This window comes from Manis pentadactyla, chromosome 4 (genome assembly GCF_030020395.1).
Source record: "Manis pentadactyla isolate mManPen7 chromosome 4, mManPen7.hap1, whole genome shotgun sequence".
Taxonomy (NCBI): domain Eukaryota; kingdom Metazoa; phylum Chordata; class Mammalia; order Pholidota; family Manidae; genus Manis; species Manis pentadactyla.
The window spans coordinates 35,691,217-35,716,761 of NC_080022.1; the positions used below are offsets into that span (position 1 = coordinate 35,691,217).

The 25,545-nt window shown below is 38.5% G+C and overlaps 1 protein-coding gene across 2 annotated transcripts in view; it reads right to left on the minus strand.

The window, feature by feature from the left end:
- TESK2 (testis associated actin remodelling kinase 2) overlaps window positions 1-25,545 on the minus strand; it is a 130,451-nt gene that overhangs the window by 26,799 nt on the left and 78,107 nt on the right. For both annotated transcript variants that reach the window (XM_036892792.2, XM_036892790.2), the window contains exon 4: window positions 20,994-21,042. In XM_036892792.2, the coding sequence (XP_036748687.2) occupies window positions 20,994-21,042 (49 nt within the window). The remainder of the gene's footprint in view (window positions 1-20,993; window positions 21,043-25,545) is intronic.

The following is a 25,545-nucleotide window of genomic DNA, read 5'->3' on the forward strand; positions in this document are numbered from 1 at the left end:
AGGCCAAGTCCCAATGCAGTTAAAGCAGCAGATCTGGATATGATGTCACTCAGAAGGGCTTTGAGGATTCTAAACTGTAAAATTTTTTCTAAATGACTAGAAGCAGAGAACAACCATAGCACTGAATTGCAAAATCCTTTCCAAATAAATTCAGACAATCCTGACACACAATTAACTTCACTTTGTGAGCTCATTAAGAACAGGTTCAATGCCATGTCTAGGTCAGTGTATGGCAGAGTAGGCCCCAATAAATGAAATGAAGTGAAATGAATGAAATGAAATGAAAAAGGAAAGTTGAATGAATTAATGAATGAATGAAGTAAAAGTGTCCATAACCACCCATCTACATATAGGGATTCCTTCTCTACTCTCCATGAGTTAGCTCTCATCAGCTACCTCAGTCTTCAGAGCTTAGACCAGGAAGGTCTCATTCAAGGAAGGGCCTTAAGATGCAGTGGTATGCTTTCCTTGAAAGGCCCAGACAAAGCCTGAGTTTGATCTTCAATAGTGAAAAGACTATGCTGATTACAATGTTATATTCAAAACACACTGCCCAGATAATACACATTCAGCTGAGGGAGACAAAGTATTCCAGCTGCACTCTCCAAGTTTTCCACATTTCACTAAATAACACCACCACCTACCAAGAAACTGGGTACCATTTGATTCCTCACTCTCCTTCTTATAAGTCATTACCAAGACCTTGTGCTTCTATTTCCAAAACAGACTTTTAAACATCTTCACAGATACTATCCCAGGTCAAGCTACCCAAATCTCTCATGTAAACCCTAATACAAGTTTCTTCTTATTGGTGTCCTTGTCCCTCCATTTTTATCCCTCTACAATCTATTTTCCACAGGGCAGGCAAAGAGCTAATTTTAAAATGCATATTGTATCATTTACCGTCTTGAAGAAAATCCTTCAATGACTTTCTGCTGTATTTAAAATAAAATTCAAAGTTCTCACCATGGCCTGTAAGTTCCCAGCATGACCTAGCCTCTAAAGATTTTTAATCTTTTAACCCTCTTCTACCTGATCTTCATGAATATTTCCTTACCTCGTAGGTATTCTCAGGGAAGTATTTTATGGCCTCGTACACAGGATAAGTTACTGAGTATCAACATATATACATTACGTTTTATTTATCTCACTTGCCATTGATGGATAAAAAATATTTTCAAAGGTACCTGTTCATAGGGAAAACAATGCCCAATGGTACGGAATAACAATAAAATATGAATAGCCCTGAAAGACAATCCATTCTAAGTTCTGTATAATACACTTTCCTTCTATAACATCCTTACCAAGTAGTCAGGTTTGGTCTTTATATTAGTTTTAGCAGGAGAAAAAGTTAGTGAAAAGAATAAGAACCACAGGAAAGTATATAGCAATCCAAGCATATTTAAAAAAGGAAGAGCAATCCCAAATGAACAGTCTAATGTCACAACTATCGAAATTGGAAAAAGAAGAACAAATGAGGCCTAAGGTCAGCAGAAGGAGGGACATAATAAAGATCAGAGAAGAAATAAATAAAATTGAGAAGAATAAAACAATAGCAAAAATCAATGAAACCAAGAGCTGGTTCTTCGAGAAAATAAACAAAATAGATAAGCCTCTAGCCAGACTTATTAAGAGGAAAAGAGAGTCAACACAAATCAACAGTATCAGAAACGAGAAAGGAAAAATCACGACGGACCCCGCAGAAATACAAAGAATTATTAGAGACTACTATGAAAACCTATATGCTAACAAGCTGGGAAACCTAGGAGAAATGGACAACTTCCTAGAAAAATACAACCTTCCAAGACTGACCCAAAAAGAAACAGAAAATCTAAACAGACCAATTACCAGCAACGAAATTGAAGCGGTAATCAAAAAACTACCAAAGAACAAAACCCCCAGGCCAGATGGATTTACCTCGGAATTTTATCAGACATACAGGGAAGACATAATACCCATTCTCCTTAAAGTTTTCCAAGAAATAGAAGAGGAGGGGATACTCCCAAACTCATTCTATGAAGCTAACATCACCCTAATACCAAAACCATGCAAAGACACCACCAAAAAAGAAAACTACAGACCAATATCCCTGATGAACGTAGACGCAAAAATACTCAACAAAATTTTAGCAAACCGAATTCAAAAATACATCAAAACCATCGTACACCATGACCAAGTGGGATTCATCCCAGGGATGCAAGGATGGCACAACATTCGAAAGTCCATCAATATCATCCACCACATCAACAAAAAGAAAGACAAAAACCACATGATCATCTCCATAGATGCTGAAAAAGCATTTGACAAAGTTCAACATCCATTCATGATAAAAACTCTCAGCAAAATGGGAATAGAGGGCAAGTACCTCAACATAATAAAGGCCATCTATGAAAAACCCACAGCCAACATTATATAGAATAGCGAGAAGCTGAAAGCATTTCCGCTGAGATCGGGAACTAGACAGGGATGCCCACTCTCCCCACTGTTATTTAACATAGTACTGGAGGTCCTAGCCACGGCAATCAGACAAAACAAAAAAATACAAGGAATCCAGATTGGCAAAGAAGAAGTCAAACTGTCACTATTTGCAGATGACATGATACTGTACATAAAAAACCCTAAAGACTCCACCCCAGAACTACTAGAACTGATATCGGAATACAGCAAAGTTGCAGGATACAAAATCAACACACAGAAATCTGTGGCTTTCCTATATACCAACAATGAACCAACAGAAAGAGAAATCAGGAAAACAACTCCATTCACAATTGCATCAAAAAAAATAAAATACCTAGGAATAAACCTAACCAAAGAAGTGAAAGACTTATATTCTGAAAACTACAAGTCACTCTTAAAAGAAATTAAAGGGGACACTAACAGATGGAAGCTCATCCCATGCTCGTGGCTAGGAAGAATTAATATCGTCAAAATGGCCATCCTGCCGAAAGCAATATACAGATTTGATGCAATCCCTATGAAACTACCAGCAACATTCTTCAATGAACTGGAACAAATAATTCAAAAATTCATATGGAACCACCAAAGACCCCGAATAGCCAAAGCAATCCTGAGAAAGAAGAATAAAGTAGGGGGGATCTCACTCCCCAACTTCAAGCTCTATTATAAAGCCATAGTAATCAAGACAATTTGGTACTGGCACAAGAACAGAGACACAGACCAGTGGAACAGAATAGAGACTCCAAACATTAACCCAGACATATATGGTCAATTAATATTTGATAAAGGAGCCATGGACATACAATGGCGAAATGACAGTCTCTTCAACAGATGGTGCTGGCAAAACTGGACAGCTACATGTAGGAGAATGAAACTGGACCATTATCTAACCCCATATACAAAAGTAAACTCAAAATGGATCAAAGACCTGAATGTAAGTCACGAAACCATTAAACTCTTGGAAGAAAACATAGGCACAAACCTCTTAGACATAAACATGAGTGACCTCTTCTTGAACATATCTCCCCGGGCAAGGAAAACAACAGCAAAAATGAACAAGTGGGACTATATTAAGCTGAAAAGCTTCTGTACAGCAAAAGACACCATCAATAGAACAAAAAGGAACCCTACAGTATGGGAGAATATCTTTGAAAATGACACATCCGATAAAGGCTTGACGTCCAGAATATATAAAGAGCTCACACGCCTCAACAAACAAAAAACAAATAACCCAATTAAAAAATGGGCAAAGGAACTGAACAGATGGTTCTCCAAAAAAGAAATACAGATGGCCAACAGACACATGAAAAGATGCTCCACATCGCTAATTATCAGAGAAATGCAAATTAAAACTACAATGAGGTATCACCTCACACCAGTAAGGATGGCTGCCATCCAAAAGACAAACAACAACAAATGTTGGAGAGGCTCTGGAGAAAGGGGAACCCTCCTACACTGCTGGTGGGAATGTAAATTAGTTCAACCATTGTGGAAAGCAGTATGGAGGTACATCAAAATGCTCAAAACAGACATACCATTTGACCCAGGAATTGCACTCCTAGGAATTTACCCTAAGAATGCAGCAATCAAGTATGAGAAAGACCAATGTACCCCTATGTTTATCGCAGCACTATTTACAATAGCCAAGAATTGGAAGCAACCTAAATGTCCATCGATAGATGAATGGATAAAGAAGATGTGGTACATATACACAATGGAATACTACTCAGCCATAAGAAAAGGGCAAATCCAACCATTTGCAGCAACATGGATGGAGCTGGAGGGTATTATGCTCAGTGAAACAAGCCAAGCAGAGAAAGAGAAATACCAAATGATTTCACTCATCTGTGGAATATAAGAACAAAGGAAAAACTGAAGGAACAAAACAACAACAGAATCACAGAACTCAAGAATGGACTAACAGGTACCAAAGGGAAAGGGACTGGGGAGGATGGGTGGGCAGGGAGGGATAAGGGGGGGCAGAAAAAGAGGGGTATTAAGATTAGCATCCATAGCGGGGTGGGAGAAAGGGGAGGGCTGTACAACACAGAGAAGACAAGTAGTGATTCTACAACAGTTTGCTACGCTGATGGACAGTGACTGTAAAGGAGTATATAGGGGGGACCTGGTATAGGGGAGACCCTAGTAAACAAAGTATTCGTCATGTAAGTGTAGATTAATGATTAAAAACAAAGCTGTTCCTATGTGGTGACCTCTAATGAGTTCTACACAATGATATAAAGGGCATATAAAAGTGTAGGCAAAGGGTCTGTTTGTGTTTATACAGAGGATCAAAGCCTAATTTGGCTACCCCGAAAATGAACTAAGATACGATATGAAAAAGAACTTCCAACATCAGCACTCTCGGGAAGACTCATGACAGAAGATGATCAGCAAAAAAAAAAAAAAAAAAAACTCCAACAAAGATCCATGCACTGTCACAGGTGTAGATGCACTCATCCCACCAGTTCCTGGACTTGCCATGGGAATGATGAAGGAGATATCTAAGCTGGCCTGTGCATACAGTAAAACAAAAAATTGGACTGGATCTATACTGTTGGAACTCAACCAAGAATTAGGAGAAGTGCAAATTGTAGCACTCCAAAATCTTACAACCACAGACTATTTATCGTTAAAAGAACATACGAGATATGAACAGTCCCCAGGAATGGGTTGTTCTAGTTTATCTGAATTCTCTCAGACTGTTTAAGTTCAGTCGGACAATATCCACCATATCATAGATAAGTTTTCACAAATGCCTAAGGTGCCTAACTGGTTTTCTTGGTTTCACTGGAGATGGCTGGTAATTACAGGTATGCTTTGGTTAGGTAACTATATTCCTATTATGTTAATGTGTGTGCACAATTTAATTAGTAGTTTAAAACCTATCCATGCTGAAGTTACTCTACAAGAAGATATGTCAAAGAAATAATCAATCTTCCCAGGTTTTCTTCTGCCTGCTACTTCTATAGCTTTTCTTCTTCCTACCTAATCACAACCTTTAAATAGAACTCGTGCCACATGTCGAATTTACCGAGTATCATAATTCTTCCAAGTGGTAAAGACACCTCAAGACAAATGCTGGGCATAGAAGCCACAGGGCATAAATATGCAAAGAAGTAAAAAGCTAACCTTTTCAAACAATAAGGCTTCTCTCTCACTTACCAACTTAACATTTCCCTGTATGGCCCCGGAAGATGACTGGTTAGCCAGAGACGGGTAAGATTCCTCAAGGGAGGAACAACCTAAGACAGGCACAGTCGCAGGGGGCCATCTGGTGAGAAAATGGGGAGCAGCAGAGGTGAGGCTTAGAACCTCCCCCCTCATGTTCTGAGAGAAATCTTCTGCATACATGGATGTTTATTGCCCTCGTCTAGCTCGGATTAACACATAGTCTACAGGCACACACCTGATCATCTACATTTGCTCTCTTACAACACTAAACTCTGTTTTCTACCTTCATCTCGTATCTACCTACCACTTCAGCATTTTATTAAAAATAATAATAATAGAGAAATGTGGTATCCACATATAAATCAAGTTTAAAAATCAAATGAATAGTCATATTTGAACTGACTGTGTATAGTTCATAATGCATGAACAAAACCGAAAGCTTCTGTGATGACTGCCCTTGCACTGTTCACCATGTAACTTATTCACTATGTAAGAATTTGTACTCCATCTAAGAATTTGTTCGTTATGCATCAGAAGATTGGAGACTGACGAAAATTAGGCTTGGGGTGGATTAATGATTGTGCATTGAGTATTGACCCCCCTATACAGAAATTTATTGTGGTTAACAACTATTTGATCAATAAATATGAGAGATGCCCTCACAAAATATATATATATATATATATATATATATATATATTTAAACACACTTCCAATTGTAAAATAAATAAGTAACCGGGATGTAATGTATAGCATAAGGAATATAGTCAAAATATTGTAACAACTTGGTATGGTGATAGCTGGTACCTAGAATTATCATGTATATAAATGTTGAATCACTGTGTTGTACACCTGAAACTAATGTAATGCAATACTGTTGTCAACTACCCTTCAATAAAAAAAAAAAAAAAAAAAAAAAAAGTATAAGAACCACAGTAAATACAACTGCCCTCCTTAACTGTGGTGTCCTCTAATAGCACTTCAGCCTCCCGATACCTAAGAACTTGGTCTTTAGCTGCCCTAGCTTAATGGAAAGGCAGTGCCTGAAGAATCCTGGCTACCTTCACCCAGCCCCTACCTCTTCAATGACCGGCTACCTATTTGTTGCTAGTGGTAAACAAAACAGAAAATGGCCCCAGTCCTCATGGAACTGACGTATCAGGAAGAGACAATAAACAAACACTCAAGTAAATGAAGAATTATACATTATTAGATGTGCTACAATGAAAAAGGAAAGTGCTATCAAAGAGAATAATAAGCCAAGTCAACATCTAGATGGAAGGAGGTGATTAGGAAAAGCCACTATAATGAAGTGAAACTTTAAACTAAGACTTAAAAACTGAGGAGTTAAGTAGGTAAACAGTGGGAGAAAATCTTTTCTGCTATTATTTAATCTAATGATCAGTTTCTTCTTATATAAAATAGCAATAAGAATAGCTATATCTCAGGGTTGTCATAAGACTGAAAAAAGAAAATGAATGTAACACTTAACATTCCAGAAATATTAGCTTTCTTTAATGAATGTGTGATTTTTATAATCATAAAAAGTTAATTTTTTTATTGAAGTATAGTTGATATAATATAATAGTTTCAGGTGTACCATATAGTGAGTGGTCAAGCTCACTTATATACATTACAAAATGCTTACCACAATAAGTGGCTACCGTCTGTCAACATACCACATTCAAGTTACTACAATTATTATTGACTATATCCATGCTGTACCTTTGATCCCCATGACTTATTTATTTATAACTGGAAGTTTGCACCTCTTAATCCCCTTCACCCATTTTGTCTATCCATTCCCCAAACCCTACCCCAGCAGCCACCAATTTGTTTTCTATATTTATAGTATTTGTCTTTCTCTGTCTGACTTACTTCACTTAGCATAATGCTCTCTAGGTCCATCCACGTTGCTGCAAATGGCAAGATTTCATCCAAAAAGTTAATTTTTTTAAAAAAGTGTCCCTGACACTGCTAAACACAATCAATTATTAGTTTAAAAATATGAAATATTTTCTCATCCAAATACCTTAGTTGACTTAAAGACTTATCAATCAGGTAAGCAACATGTCTATTGTTTTATTTGTATTTCCAAAAGTCCAGTGGCTCAGTTCTCTTCCTCCTGGGTGGTTGCACCAGAAATACATGTTTGACTGACTAGCTAATCTGGATAGAAAATAAATTCTTCAGCAAATTAGTTACAAGAGCCAAGGATGACTATGCAAGAGGTCTTAAAATTGACAATGCAGAAGGCCATTTAGAAATTATTCTATTCATAAGGTAAGAATTCCAGCCATTCATACAGGTACTAAATTGACTTCAACTTTACTTTTTAGATGGCATAAAATGTTTGCTTCCTTTTCCCCCTGTTCAATAATTCAGTCAATATCTACAATGCCTTCTAAATACAAAGTATTACTGGGAGATTAGGAATATACATATGAGTAAAATACTATCCCTGCCCTCATTTTTGATAATCAGCAACTGATTTGTTTTACAAAGCACTTTCATAGTTACTTCATTTGAACTTTGCAACATCTTTAAACAGTTTGTCATCCTGTTTTTATAAGTGAGGAAATCAAGCCCAGAGAACTTAAATAACTTGCCTCTGATATTCAACTAGTAATGATGGAGCCTGGATTTGCATCCAAGCCTTTTGACCTCAAAGCCTGGGTTCTTGCTACTGCAAGAGCTTACACTTATGTAGGGAAACTAAAGCAAAAATCACGTTAATATGTGGTAGAATGTGTAATAAGAAAGGTACAAAACTATAGAGGAGAAGAAGATTAATGGAGGGAAACATTATGATCAAATAAAGGGGTTGTGGTGACAGAGCAGTGGCAGAGAAAGAATCAGAAAAGGTTTTATGGAGAAATTAGTGGACTTTAAGACAACTCTTGAAGGGAGGGAATATTTCTATAGGATAAGGGGAGAGTATGTTCCAGACTGAAGAAATAATAATGAACAAGGAGACAGGAAAACACAGACCATGTTTAGTAAAGACATGGAAGCCAGTTTGCCTGAATTATAGAGTACTTGTTAAAGAAGAGGAGAAGTAGAAGTAAAAAGGCAGAGCATAAAGGACTAGATGCTCATAAAGATGCTAGAGCATAAAGGACTAGGATACCAGGCTAAGAGTTTATCCTGAAATCCATGTTTTAACCCTAGCTGCACATCAAAATAACTTATGGAACATACTAACTTATTTTTAAATACAGGTACCTGGACCTCACCCAAGACTTTAATTCAACAGGTCTTGTGTTAGATTCTGGCAACTGCACTTTCTGAAAAGCTCCTAAGCAATTCTGGTAAGCAACTAAGGTTATAAAATTATACTGTAATCAATGAGGAAATCAATGAAGGCTTTTGAGCCAGAAAAATGCCATTAATTATTCATTTATTCATTCAATCAACAAATGTGATAAGCAGCTATCATTTGTCAGGCACTATGCTAGGAATCAATGGATGTCAATTTAAACAAAACAGTCCTTGCCTTCAAGGAATTGATAATCTATATACACAAGCAAAAAGTGAATTAAAATCAGTGATAGATACTATTGCCCTATGGAAGCATATAGAAGGGGTACCTAACTAATCTTGAAAGATCTGAAAGGCTTCCCGGAGAAAGTGATGTCTAAGCTGGGTCCTGAAGGTTAAGTAGGAGTTGGCCAGGCCAATGGAAGATGGAGAGATTGTGTTCTAGACACAGGAAAGAGCTGGTGCAAAGGCCTAGAGTTGGAAAGGGTCATGTTCCATTTGTGGAAATGACAGAGGTTCAGTACAGCTGTAGTGCACAGTTGAGACAGGAGCAAAGAAGTCAGAGAAGTGAGTAGAGAGGCCACAGGAATAAGCAGAATCAGGATCAGATGTTTTGGCTTTACACTGAGAGCAATGAGGAGCCATAGAAGGGTTTATGCAGGGGGAAACAAAATTAAATTTGTATTAAACACTGTGGTGTTGGCATAGATGTATAGACCAATAGAATAGAACAGAAAGCCCAGAAATAAACCCTCACATATCAACGGGGAAAGCTCAGTGTCTGCAATAAATGAGAAATGCAAATCAAAAGCACAAGGAGCCATGGACATACAATGGGGAAGTGACAGCCTCTTCAACAGCTGGTGTTGGCAAAACTGGACAGCTACATGCAAGAGAATGAAACTGGATCATTGGCTAACCCCATACACAAAAGTAAATTCGAAATGGATCAAAGACCTGAATGTAAGTCACGAAACCATAAAACTCTTAGAAAAAAACATAGGCAAAAATCTCTTGGACATAAACATGAGCAACTTCTTCATGAACATATCTCCCTGGGCAAGGGAAACAAAAGCAAAAATGAACAAGTGGGACTGTATCAAGCTGAAAACCTTCTGTACAGCAAAGGACACCACCAATAGAACAAAAAGGTATCCTACAGTATGGGAGAATATATTCGTAAATGACAGATCTGATAAAAGGTTGACATCTAAAATATATAAAGAGCTCACGTACCTCAACAAACAAAAAGCAAATAATTCAATTAAAAAATGGGCAAAGGTTCTGAACAGACACATCTCCAAAGAAGAAATTCAGATGGCCAACAGATACATGAAAAGATGCTCCACATCACTAGTCATCAGAGAAATGCAAATTAAAACCACAATGAGATATCACCTCACACCAGTTAGGATGGCCGCCATCCAAAAGACAAACAACAACAAATGTTGGCGAGGATGTGGAGAAAGGGGAACCCTCCTACACTGCTGGTGGGAATGTAAATTAGTTCAACCATTGTGGAAAGCAGTATGGAGGTTCCTCAAAAAACTAAAAACAGAAATACCATTTGACCCAGGAATTCCACTCTTAGGAATTTACCCTAAGAATGCAGCAGCCCAGTTTGAAAAAGACAGATGCACCCCTATGTTTATCACAACACCATTTACAATAGCCAAGAAATGGAAGCAACCAAAGTGTCCATCAGTAGATGAATGGATAAAGAAGATGTGATACATACACACAATGGAATATTATTCAGCCATAAGAAGAAAACAAATCCTACCATTTGCAACAACATGGATGGAGCTAGAGGGTATTATGCTCAGTGAAATAAGCCAGGTGGAGAAAGACAAGTATCAAATGATTTCACTCATCTGTGGAATATAAGAACAAAGAAAAAACTGAAGGAACAAAACAGCAGCAGACTCACAGAACCCAAGAATGGACTAACAGTTGCCAAAGGGAAAGGGACTGGGGACAGTGGGTGGGAAGGGAGGGATATGGGGGAAAAAAAGGGCATTGCTATTAGCAGACATAATGTGGGGGTGGGGGCATGGGGAGAGCTGTACAACACAGAGAAGATAAGTAGTGATTCTATAGCATCTTACTGTGCTGATGGACAGTGACTGTAATGGGGTATGTGGGGGGAACTTGGTGATGGGGGGAGTCTAGTAAACATAATGTTCCTCATGTAATTGTAGATTAATAATACCAAAAAAAAAAAGCACAAGGAGATACCACCTCATACCCATTAACACAGCTTCTATCAAAACAATTTTTTTAACCAGAAAATAACAAATGTTGTCAAGGACAGGGAGAAATCAGAACCCTTGTGTACTACTGGTGGAACTGTAAAACAGTGTGACTACTACTGAAAACAGTATGGTGGTTCCTCAAAAAATTTAAAAAAGAACTACTACATCATGCAACAATCCCACTTCTGGGTATATATCGAAAAGAACTGAAAGCAGGGTCTCAAAAAGATATATGCACACCCATGTTCACAGCACCATTATTCACAGTAGAGGTGGGGCACCCACATGTCCATTAATGGATGAATGGGTAAGTAACTATGGTATGTACTTCAAATGGAATATTATTCATTCTCAGTAAGGAAGGAAATCCTGTCACATGTTACTACACAGACAAATCTTTAAGACATTATCCTCAGTGAAACAAGTCAGAAAAAGACAAATGCTGATGATTCCACTTATATGAGGTACTAGAGTAGTCAAAATCACAGAAACAGAAAGTAGAGTAGTGGTTACCATGTGCTGGAAGGAAGGGGAACTGGGGAGTCATGTAATAGGTATAGAGTTTCAATTCTGCAAGACGAAAAAGATCTGGAGATCTGTTGTACAACAATGTAAATAATACTAACTATTGAACCGTAGTTAAAAATGGCTAAGATGGCTAAAAAAATTTTAATTTCTGTTTTAAAAGGGCCACTCTGGCTAGCAATATGGACAATATGGGTTTAAGGTAAGGAACAAGACTGATAGGGAGACTAGTTAGAAGGCTGTGGCAAGAGATGGTCATGGTATATGATGAATGGATGAAAGACAGTAATGAGGTAAAATGGACAGGACATGGTGATTGACAGGATATAGAAAATGGGAGAGGTCATGGATGAAGGAAAAAAGAACTATCATTCATAGAAAAGATAAGCACTAAACTAATACTTTTACAAGTTATAAATTACTTTAATAAACATTAAGCAGCCACTTGTGTCCAGTACTATAAAAAGCTTTAGACCTACCACCATCATAGAACAGCTTCTCCATTTTGAAGATCACCTAAACTGGGCCTTGACACAAAATATCTGCTTAATAATTATTTGTTGAGTAGGAAATAGACACAAGCAATTACTACAAGAAGGTAAAATGTGCTAAAATACGCATGTTAAGGAAAGAAATGCTTATGATTGATTCACTTTGGAAATCACTGATCTAAGAATTTACTATAAGCAAACAACAGTGACCAGGATAACAAGAAAAGACAAACATAAAGAGCAAGTAAACACAGAAAATGCAGACAGTGATTATACATCATGTGTAGGAATGCTGAAATGTTCTTGGGGAACAGGAATGTGGGAAAGGTATATTGGGAGACCACCCTCCGTCCATTGTCCTACTTGCTACAGAATCCAAAGTAGGAAACAGCTCTCAAAACCTAACACAGAACCATTTCCTATGTATGGTACTATGATACCTCTTACCAAATTAATAAAAACACACTTGTCTAAACTTCTATTAGAAACTGGTTTAGTCTAAACTTAAAGAGAGCTCTATGAATTCAACTGCCACAACTAGTTTCACAATCATGGGGTGGACTGGAGAAAAGCTTAGCTAGAAATCCCCAAAAGCATTTTCTAAATCCTTTTAGAAACTGTCCTATTGACAGTACAAACTGTCCTATCACCACCAACACTGAGAAAAGAGTCATCAAACGGATGGCCAAAATCACCTTGAAAGAGGCAGATGTCTATGGCTAACAGTTTAACTGCTGGAAGCTCAAGTGTTGGAAAGCAGTATTCATTCATTCACCATTTATCAGTTCACCCAACTAATATTTATTGCATGTCATCTTTACGTGCTAGTTGCTTTAGATTCAGCAGTGAACAAAACAGCCAAGCCCAAGAAGCTTAAAGTCTAGTAAACACAGAATTATAGTCTGTCGGAACTTGATTCAAATCCCAGCTCCACTACTTAGCTAAGAATCCTTAAAGAAATTAATGTCTTTCTGAGCTTCAAATTTCTTATCTGTAAAATGGGAAAAATGCCATCTATTTCACGGGACTTTGTGTAATTAAACAATATATGGAGAGAAAGAGGGAAAAAAATAGAACAAAAAAGTCTGGTAGGCCCTGGCACATAAAAAACATTTAGTAAGAAAAATGACTTAATGATTTTTCATTATTATTACACAGGAGGTAATATAGCAGTTTTAAAATGCCTCCTTCCAAGTCAATGAAATATTTTCTAATGGAAAGGCTAATATTAAACAGGATCTGAACAAAGAAGGTATCACTCAGAGTACTCCTTGGAATCCCAGTCTATGAAGTTATCTCCTCTTGGATGTCCAATAACTATCTCAAACTGAACCTGTTCAAAACCGACCTCTTGATCACCTCCTATCTGGCACCTCCTATAGTTTTTTTCTACACCTCCTATTTTGCACTTCCTATAGTTTTTTCTATCTTCATTAACAGCAACTCCATCCTTCAGGTGTTTAGGCCAAAAATCTCAGAGTTATCCTTGACCTCTTCCATTTTCTCACACCTGACACGCAACCCATCAGGAAAGCCTAGTTTTCTGTACTTTCAAAATAGATCCAGAATCACCAGCTCCACTGCTCCCATTCTGGTTCAAGTTACCATCATCTCTCACCTTTTTTGCATAGTCTTTATTACACAGACACTATTGAAATAGTTTCTTAACTAATTTTCCTGCTTTCACCCTTGTCTCCTTTTCAATCTACTCACCACACAGTAGCCAGGGTGATCCTGTTGAAAGGTAAGTCATGTCATGTCACACGTCTACTCAAAACCTCCAAAGACTTCACAGTTCATCCTGAGTAAAAGCTGAAGTTCTTACAAGGTCTATGAGACTGTGATCTGAGTGACCTGACCCTTGTGACCCCCATCTACTACTTCTTTTTATTCTCTCTGCTGCAGCCACACCACCTTCCATGGAGTTTTTCAACCACACCAGGCACATTTCTACCACAATGTCATGGTGTTTGCTGTTCTCACTGCCTAGGACACTCTTTCCGCAGATATTCACACAGCCAGTTCCCTTACCTCCTTCATTTTTGCCTCTTCTGTGAGACCTTCCCTGTCCACATATTTGAACTGCACACCCAGCAGCACTTAACACCACATATATTACAATTTGTTTTCTTGTTTAGTGTAACTCCTCTGCCCAACCCCTGATGATTACAATGTAAATTCCATGAGGGCAGAAATTATTATTTGTTTATTACTATATTGTGGAATAGAGCTAGACACATAGTAGGAGCCTAATAAATATTTTTTGAATGAATAAATGAGCCAGAAGCAAGCTAGCAAATTAGGGAAAAACTGCTTTAAGAATAAAGTAAACTAAATGAACTCTTCTATTATTTGTGGGTTTGACTGCTAACCTTAAATTCTTGTTTCTCAAATGTCACAGGGAGTTACTAAAAATAAGAACAGAAAACATGTACCACAATTTAGAGATTTTTTTTTTATTACTAAATGACAAACCAAAAAATTAAAGCTACCTTTTTTAAATTAAATAAGATCCCAGCATGTATTTTTAGGAACACAAGGAAATGCAAATTAAAACCACAATGACATATCACCTCACACCAGTTAGGATGGCCAACATCGGAAAGACTAGGAACAACAAATGCTGGAGGATGTGGAGAAAAGGGAACCCTCCTACACTGCTGGTGGGAATGTAAATTAGTTCAACCATTGTGGAAAGCAATATGGAGGTTCCTCAAAAAACTAAAAATAGAAATACCATTTGACCCAGGAATTGCACTCCTAGGAATTTACCCCAAGAAAACAAGTTCTCAGACTCAAAAAGACATATGCACCCCTACGTTTATTGCAGCACTATTTACAACAGCCAAGATATGGAAGCAACCTAAGTGTTCATCAATAGATGAATGAATAAAGAAGATGTGGGACATATACATGATGGAATATTATTCAGCCATAAGATGAAAACAAATCCTACCATTTGCAACAACATGGATGGAGCTAGAGGGTATTATGCTCAGTGAAATAAGCCAGGCGGCAAGAATAGTACCAAATTATTTCCCTCATTTGTGGCGTCTAACGACGAAGCAAAACTAAAGGACCAAAACAGCAGCAGAGTCACAGACTCCAAAAAGGGACCAGTGGTCACCAAAGGGGAAGAGTAGGGGAGGGTGGGTGGGGAGGAAGGGGATTGAGGGGTATTATGATTAGTACACATGGTATGTGGGGGAGTCATGGGAAAGACAGTGTAGCACAGAGAAGACAAGTAGTGACTCTATGGCATCTTACTGTACTGATGGACAGTGACTGCAATGGGGTAAGAGGGGGACTTGATATGGGTGAATGTAGTAACCACATTGTTTTTCATGTGAAACCTTCATAAAAGGGTATATCAATGATACCTTTAAATAAATAAATAAATAAATAAATAAATAAATAAAAAGTTGTGTGTCTTCCACTTGGATGTTTTGTACCTCTTGCCAGTCACCAGGCCAAAAATCTAACTATCCTGAGATCACCAAGCTGTGGGATGCTCAGGCCATATGGAGATGACCTGGAGAATGAGACACCATGCAGTGAAAGAGAGGGGCCAAGCATGGCACCAGACATGTGAATGAAGAAGCCATTTTGGAAGTGGGTTCTCCAGCTCAGCCACCCCAGCTGACACATATGGCTCAGACACCTGGCAAAAAGCCCTTCTAAATTCCTGACCTACAAAGTCACAAGCAAAATTAAATGGTTGTTTTAAGTTCCTAGGTTTAGGTAGTTTGTTATGCAGCAACAGATAGGAGAACAGGCTTCTTTTTTATACTGATAAGCTCAGAACCTAGCAGAGTGCCTAGCCTATCACAGATTACCTCAGAGTGGTATGCGTAAAGTGCATCTCTTTTTTCCCTCAGGGATACTACGTCCCATCTTTGTCATTTCCCCTCCCCTCCCCATTCCTTTAGGAAGTCCTGGATCACAGAGGCAGTCATTGTTACTACCTTCGATGTGTCCTCTTAACATCCATGTGATAGTAGTATGTCTCCCCAGAGCCACCCCAGCCTGACAGACAGGTACAGCTGTGCTGCCAAAAGGTAACCCCAGGCAGCACCAGACAATTCCACAACTGGCTTAAGGGAATTAAGGCCAGGAGAATACTCTGTACTGGGCCACACCAAACAAGAGAAGAAGCAGGCTCAACTAGTGCCTGTATCACAGCACACTGAGAAACTGGTATTGGGGTCTGGCTGCTCATTTTTATAAATAATGCATGAGTTTGGTCACTGAACTCAAGAGTTTCCTTTCATTGTAAGCTCTCTCATTATATTAAGGCTTCTTATTAAGTCGGACAAAAAACAACTCAGAAACAGGTCATACCAACCCACAGAAACAAGGAATTTCCAAAGTCACTAGCATTAAAGAAAGCAGGTATATGGTGGGGGGCAGAAATGGTGAGTGAGAGGATGAGAACTATGTGAATAAAAATTCTCTTCAGCTGCCTGCAGGGCTAATCCACAGCCTCATGAGCTAAGAGCATTTCTTTCAGTACTAAGTATCTGCCTGACTGAGGTGACTTTGTTGTAAAAGGGACTGAGTCACTTCACCAGGCCAAGCAACTGCTGTGTTTATAGCTGCATAGTTCTCACTGCCACAGTGAGAAAAAAAAACAAGTTTCTCTATGACAAAAAAGCCAAAACATCCTACCTGACAAGCAATTCTTTTGTTGACTCCTTTGGCCAGAGAATATTGTCACTTAAGACCACTGCCCCACAGCCTTATACCAGACTCATTCCCTAAATTCCCAGTCTTTGAGGCACTGAAAGGTTCTCAAAGAGGTTCCCCAAAGTGTTTGATGATTGAGGATATTTTCCTCTTTGTATCTTTCTTAAAACACCTAAAAAGAGAAGACATGAAATGATACATAATCTGTCCAGAAGCATCTCTCTCTTTGATACTCCTCCCCACCTCCATCTTAGAAATGGAAGAGAAAATACTCATCATATAAGTTGGTGGCAGCTACTTTTTTATTATGAATGACAGCCAACCTTAGGATGAAGCTGACAATGTAAAGACAGCAGAGATGGAAGGGTGTGGGTTCTCTGGATAACATCTATTTAGCTGCTGAATTAAACCAACCCTTAACCTAATAAACTGCTGGAATACCAGTTCCATGAGTCCTTTTGTTGCTTAAGGCCATTTAACTATTCTCTGTTACTTGCAACAAAACATTAATATACCCAGTAACTAGGAAATATCTTTTCCAAATACACCAAAATATATAAAAAATTAGAATCAAATTCCACAAACACTACACATGCTACATATACAATAACCTGTGGGAAATGCATAGTGAATTAACAACAGTATGTTGTAATGGAAAGGGTATAGGCTTTGAAGTGAGATAAAACTGGATCCAAATCCTTGACTTTGACTTTGGGGAAGTCACTTTATTTCTCTAAGCATTAGTTTTTTTCTACCTAATGGAGAAAACAGAACTACAGAATTGTGAGAATTATAGCTAATATATAAAGCACCAAGCATAGCATTTAGCCCATACTGTGTTTAATAACTGGTAGTTATAATTTTTAAATGAGAGAAAGTCTTTACCCTCAAGTAGAGTAGAAAAGGCAAATAATTATATAAATCATGGGATATTTATAGGGTGTGGGAGATTGCAATAATGGTTTCAGTTCTTCACCCCTTACTGAATCCATGCCCTCTGACATGTAACTTTGCAGTATGCTCCTAATGTGGACTCAGGCATGTGACTTGCTTTGTCCAATGGGATGTTGGCCAAGCAAACTTGAACATAAACAGAATAATGAAAAGCAGTTGTGCAAATAAGGTGGCATACTCTTGCTATTCTGGTATCATCTTAAGGATATGTCCGGGCTAGTCTATTCATCCCAGGAGGATGAGAAACATCTGGTGCAACACTGCCCAGCAAGACCCAACCTAGACCAGACCACTCCCTGCTGTACAGATGCATAAGTGAGCCCAAGTGAGGCCAGCAGAACTGTCCAATGGGCCCAGCTCAGCTCAGCTGAACCCTGCCAGACATATGAGAAATAAATGTTTATTATTATATGCTTTAGAGGTTTTTTTGATTGGATATTACATAGCAATAGCTAACACGGGGTCATATTTTCTCTTTTAAAGATTTCCACTTCCTTGATACTCATGACTAGATAAATGAAAGGCAAGTTTAGGTTTTCTGAATCAAAGACATACTTACAGAGCACTCCTCCTCAATGCAATATAGATTCTTAACTCAACTCATTAAACATAAAAGATTCTGATCTTTCATCAAATTCTTTCTCTTTAACAAATAACTTCTTTGCTTAAAACTCAGAAGTCTATCCTTACTCCTGGTAGTTTAAAAAACACATTTAAGTGCCTGACTGTGCAAATTCAATTAATGTCTACATTTCAATGAAGATTCATGGAAGTGGTTCAAGATGAAAAGTCCAGACCACTACTATATAGGAGAAATATTATTCTTAGTAATATTAGTACTTTACAGGCATTAACAAGAGCTATTCATGTCTACTGTAATTACTGACAAACTATTTTAAGAGAAATAAGGCATGATATTCACATTACTGTAGAGCATAAGCATTCCACCAATCAAGAAAAATTTAATGAATGTCAATACATTTCTTCTGTTTTCCTAGATATTAATAGCAATTTATTTTTATGATCCTTAATAAAGCCGATAGCTGTGCTGCCAAGTCAAATTACAAGACAATTAAATGTAGGAGTCCCCAGAGACACATATAATGATGGCCTTTGCTGATCCCCTTCTGAAAATAACAGAGAGCATTTGGATATTTGGGCTTCATCTCATTAATGATACTGGAAATACACACTCTTTCACAAAGCATGCAGTTGCAGTATATGTTATATATGGCTATAAATAAACTACCAAGCAACAGAAAATATAATTTAAGTGCAACATGGCCAAGACAATGTTATATTATGACCACTACACCAGTTCTAAATTTGCAACATGATCACATATTTTAAAGCATGTTCTTTGTCAGAAAAACCAATGTACAAGCTCTTGCCATTAAATCATATTTCAGAAAAAATTATACAAGTAGGGAGTATAACAAATACTTTTACAATTATTAGTGTCAAACCTCTGGTAGACAGAAAGCTTGAGAAAGTTTTGTCTCTGAAGAATATATAGACTCACTTCTGAGAAAAGAAATACACAGAAAATGCTTCTTGATCTGGGATGCTGGCTATGGGTATGTTCATTTGTAAAAATTTAGTGAGCTATACACTTTTCACATATGTGCTTTTTCTGTTACGTTACACTACAATAAAAGGTTTTGTTTTTTTTTTGAGAGGGCATCTCTCATATTTTACAATAAAAGGTTTTTAAAAAATTTAATGACACTCACAGCAATACTGAACTAAGCAACAAAGGAAATACTGACAATTCAAGGAGTTCAAGATGGATTAGTCACTGTTAATAATCAAAGCTGTAATAGTTAAAATGTATTAAGCAATTACTATGTACCAGGCACTGTGCTAAATAGGCATTTTGTATCTTAACCTCACAACATCCCTGTGAGATAATCATCTTATCTTATATGTGGCATTTCACAATTAATTAGTCCATCCTCCTTGAACCTCCTTCTTCCTTTCCATTCCAGGCCAACGTGCTCTCCTGGTTTTCTTTCTACCTCACCAGCCATACCCTCTCAATCTGCCCTCCTCCTCTGAGTTTTAAAACTGAAATACTCTAGGGCTCAGCAACTGTTCCTCTTCTCTATCTAGACTCCCTGGGGTAGGTACTATTATTAGTACCTCATTTTACAGATGAGGCACAGAGAAACTCAAACCTACACAATCAAGACTTTAAGAGCAATTAAGAGCAAGAGCCCATGCTCTTAACCACCTCACTATTTTGCCTTTTGGTCTTCCATATAAGAGGCAGGACACAGCTAGATGCAGTCCATATTCTGCAGTCCTCAGTTAACTGAGAAAAGAGACACAGAGTGAGGCACCTATCTCCTTCATAAGATATTAAGGACTGATACCAGGCAGTAGGCCAGCAGGAAACCAATACTCTTGCAATTTCTCTTAAACAATTTTTTCCCTAAGTTTCTTCATTTTGTATTTTGGTACTTATTTCTCAAGGAAGAATATTAAAACACCCTAGTATATAGATTATCAAATCTAGATGCTCATTAGAATCATCTGGGGAGCTTTTAAGAATACATATGGACCCTATGCAGATCTACTAAAATTAGAAGATTGCAGGAATTTGTGTTTCTAAGAAGCACCCAAAAAAATTCTGAAGCTGATAACTCAATACCTGAATTTGGGAAGCCTCTATTCTAGAGAAGATTCTCTGGTCCTCAGAGGCTGAATAATGACTATCACATATTCATTTACCTAGAGAAGGCTGAAAATGAAATGAGAATGGAGATGTAAACTGATTCCAAGGAGTAATAAGACCAACCAGGAAACAAGAGCAGCAACAGTGGAATTCTAGATTAGGACACCAAACATTTCTAGGTAGTTTGGGAATTTGTTGCCAAGGCAGATTCTGCATTTTAGTGATGCCATCCCTCAGCATAGGAGGGGGTTATCAAGGCAGAAAGAATCAATATAATATTTGAGCACACATATCCTCAAAGCACTCACCAAGTATTTTGAGGGAATCCAAGAGTATTAAAAGATAATGGCCATTATCTCCATATAACAGACAAAAGCATTATTAAAATTGCCATCTTTGCATAAACATAAATGCACATACATTTTGCTAACATAAGCCAAGTAACAATTACTATGAAATCATAAATGCTGAAACCAAAGCAAAGTCACTTCAATGTGATTATTTAAGTCTTACCTCTGTAAGTGCATGCAATTGTCCTTGATGTACGCACACACCCATGAACCTACAAAACAAAACACTTTTTTAAACAAATGTAAAGGAAATTAATATAACTGCCATACAGAGAAACTAGCTTAGTTATCCATGCATTAGGAACAGTCCAATAACTGTGAAGTTTCCTGGGTTCCTGTATGACCCTATAGCCTTTCAAACTTTGATACCAGGCTAATAAAATTCTAAGTTTACCATGAAACATCTGACTATGGCAAGAGGTAGTGATAAAAAGCAATGGTGGAGGACGGAGAGGAGTAAGCCTTAAAAAAATAGCATGGTATAATGGTAAAGGCATCAAACCTAGAAGCAAGGAAACTTGATGCTGGTTTCAGCTCTATAAATGTGACTACATGCTCACACACACAAAGAAAAAACTCACTAACCCTACTTGGGGCTCAGTTTCCTCATCTAGAAAGCAAAATGGTTGGATTACCCAATCTGTAGATCTGTAATTTACAAACAAACAACTAGGGCAGGATGGGGATCAGAGGGAGCCAACATTGGCTAGATAACAAAGCATTAACTTCCTTCACATAAAAAGAACTGTTCCTATTCAACATAGTACTGGAGATTCTAGCCACAACAATCAGACAACACAAGGAAATAAAAGATGTTTAATGGTAAACTTAAAATTTTATTAGCCTGGTGTCAAGATTGGTAAGGAAGAAGTCAAACTGTCACTGTTTACAGATGACATGATATTGTACATAAAAACCCTAAAGAATCCACTCCAAAACGACTAGATCTAATATCTGAACTCAGCAAAGTTGCAGTATACAAAATTAATACACAGAAATCTGCTGCATTCCTATACACTAACAATGAACTAGCAGGAAGAGAAATCAGGAAAACAATTCCATTCACAATTGCATCCCAAAGAATAAAATCCTAGGAATAAACCTAACCAAGGAAGTAAGACCTATACCCTGAAAACTATAAGACGCTCTTGAGAGAAATTAAAGAAGACACTAATAAATGGAAATTCATCCCATGCTCTAAGGTAGGAAGATTAATATTGTCAAAATGGCCATCCTGCCTAAGGCAATCTACAAATTCAATGCAATCCCTATCAAAATACCAACAGCATTCTTCAACAAACTGGAACAAATAGTTCTAAAATTCATATGGAACCACCAAAGACCCCGAATAGTCAAAGTAATCCTGAGAAGGAAGAATAAAGAAGTGGGGATCTCATTTCCTAACTTCAAGCTCCACTACAAAGCCATGGTAATCAAGACAATCTGGTACTGGCACAAGAACAGACCCATAGACCAATGGAACAGAATGGAGAGTCCAGATATTAACCCAAGTATATATAATCAATTAATATATGATAAAGGAGCCATGGATATACAATAGAAAAATGACAGCCTCTTCAATAGCTGGTGTTGGCAAAACTGGACAGCTACTGGTAAGAGAATGAAACTGGATTACTGTCTAACTCCATACAAAAAAGTAAACTAGAAATGGATCTAAGATCTGAATGTAAGTCATGAAACCATAAAACTTAGAAGAAAACATAGGCACAACTCTCTTGAATACAAACATGAGCAACTTCTTCATGAACATACCTCCCCGGGCAAAGGAAACAAAAGCAAAAATGAACAAGTGGGACTATATCAAACTAAAAAGCTTCTGTACAGCAAAGGACACCACTAGTAGAACAAAAGGCATTCTACAGTATGGGAGAATATATTCATAAACTACATGTCCGATAAGGGGTTGATATCCAAAATATACAAAGAACTCACACACCTCAACAAACAAAATGGAAATAATCCAATTAAAAAATGGGCAGAGCAGAAGGGGGCGGAAGATGGCGGCGTGAGTAGAGCAGCGGAAATCTCCTCCCAAAACAACATATATCTATGAAAATATAACAAAGACAACCCTTCCTAGAATAAAGACCAGAGGACACAGGACAATATCCAGACCACATCCACACCTGAGAGAACCCAGCGCCTCGCGAAGGGGGTAAGATACAAGCCCCGGCCCCGCGGGAGCCGAGCGCCCCTCCCCCCAGCTCCCGGCGGGAGAAGAGCAGGCAGAGCGGGAGGGAGACGGAGCCCAGGGCTGCCGAACACCCAGCCCCAGCCATCCGGGCCAGAGTGCAGGGCCCTCGATACTGGGAAAACAGGGCAGCAAGAACAGTGAGCAGGCACTGGAGGCTGGGCGACAGAGGACATAAGAAAAGCGCGCGACCATTTTTTTTTTTTTTGCTTTTTTGCTGCTTTGTTTTGGCGAGCGCTTTTTGGAAGTCTTAAAGGGACAGGGACCCCAATATTAGGGAAACAGGGCAGAAAGACCGGTGAGCAGAGGCCTGAGGCTGGCACCGGAGAATAAAGAAAAACGAACGACCACCTTTTTTTTTTTTTTAATTAAAAATTTTTTTTTTTTTTTTTAATTAAAAAAATTTTTTTTCTTGTTTTTTTTTGTGGTCGTTGTTTTGTTTTGGCGGGTGCTTTTTGGAAGTCTTAAAGGGGCAGGGCGGGCCACTTAATCCAGAGGTAGGGAATCCGGGATCTCTGGGCACCCTAACCCCTAGGCTGCAGGGAGCAGGGAGGCCCCTTACGGAGATAAATAGCCTCCCAGCAGCTCCTGCTCCAACGCGACTCCACCATTTTGGAGTAGCTGCCCGAGCCAGGCCACGCCCACAGCAACAGCGGAGATTAACTCCATAGCAGCCGGGCAGGAAGCAGAAACCCTGTCTGCGCGCAGCTGCGCAGCACAAGCCACTAGAGGACGCTGTTCTCCCAGGAGAGGAGGGCCACAAACCAACAAGAAAGGAAGTCCTTCCAGCCGTCACTCGTCCCAGTTCTGCAGACTATTCCTATCACCATGAAAAGGCAAAGCTACAGGCAGACAAAGATCACAGAGACAACACCAGAGAAGGAGACAGACCTAACCAGTCTTCCTGACAAAGAATTCAAAATAAGAATCATAAACATGCTGACAGAGATGCAGAGAAATACGCAAGAAAAATGGGATGAAGTCCGGAAAGAGATCACAGATGCCAGAAAGGAGATCGCAGAAATGAAACAAACTCTGGAAGGGTTTATAAGCAGAATGGATAGAATGCAAGAGGCCATTGATGGAATTGAAATCAGAGAACAGGAACGCATGGAAGCTGACATAGAGAGAGACAAAAGGATCTCCAGGAATGAAACAATATTAAGAGAACTGTGTGACCAATCTAAAAGGAGCAATATCCGTATTATAGGGGTCCCAGAAGAAGAAGAGAGAGGCAAAGAGATGGAAAGTATCTTAGAAGAAATAATTGCTGAAAACTTCCCCACACTGGGGGAGGAAGTAATCAAACAGACCACGGAAATACACAGAACCCCCAACAGAAAGGATCCAAGAAGGGCAACACCAAGACACATAATAATTAAAATGGCAAAGATCAAGGACAAGGAAAGAGTGTTAAAGGCAGCTAGAGAGAAAAAGGTCACCTATAAAGGGAAACCCATCAGGCTAACGTCAGATTTCTCAACAGAAACCCTACAGGCCAGAAGAGAATGGCATGATATATTTAATACAATGAAACAGAAGGGCCTTGAACCAAGGATACTGTATCCAGCATGACTATCATTCAAATATGACGGTGGGATTAAACAATTCCCAGACAAACAAAAGCTGAGGGAATTTGCTTTCCACAAACCACCTCTACAGAGCATCTTACAGGGACTGCTCTAGATGGGAGCACTCCTAGAAAGAGCACAGCACAAAACACCCAACATATGAAGAATCGAGGAGGAGGAACAAGAAGGGAGAGAAGAAAAGAATCTCCAGACAGTGTATATAACAGCTCAATAAGCGAGCTAAGTTAGGCAGTAAGATACTAAAGAGGCTAACCTTGAACCTTTGGTAACCACGAATTTAAAGCCTGCAATGGCAATAAGTACATATCTTTCAATAGTCACCCTAAATGTTAATGGGTTGAATGCACCAATCAAAAGACACAGAGTAACAGAATGGATAAAAAAGCAAGACCCATCTATATGCTGCTTACAAGAAACTCACCTCAAACCCAAAGACATGTACAGACTAAAAGTCAAGGGATGGAAAAACATATTTCAAGCAAACAACAGTGAGAAGAAAGCAGGGGTTGCAGTACTAATATCAGACAAAATAGACTTCAAAACAAAGAAAGTAACAAGAGATAAAGAAGGACACTACATAATGATAAAGGGCTCAGTCAAACAAGAGGATATAACCATTCTAAATATATATGCACCCAACACAGGAGCACCAGCATATGTGAAACAAATACTAACAGAACTAAAGGGGGATATAGACTGCAATGCATTCATTCTAGGAGACTTCAACACACCACTCACCCCAAAGGATAGATCCACTGGGCAGACAATAAGTAAGGATACGGAAGCACTGAACAACACAGTAGAGCAGATGGACCTAATAGACATCTATAGAACTCTACATCCAAAAGCAGCGGGATATACATTCTTCTCAAGTGCACATGGAACATTCTCCAGAATAGACCACATACTAG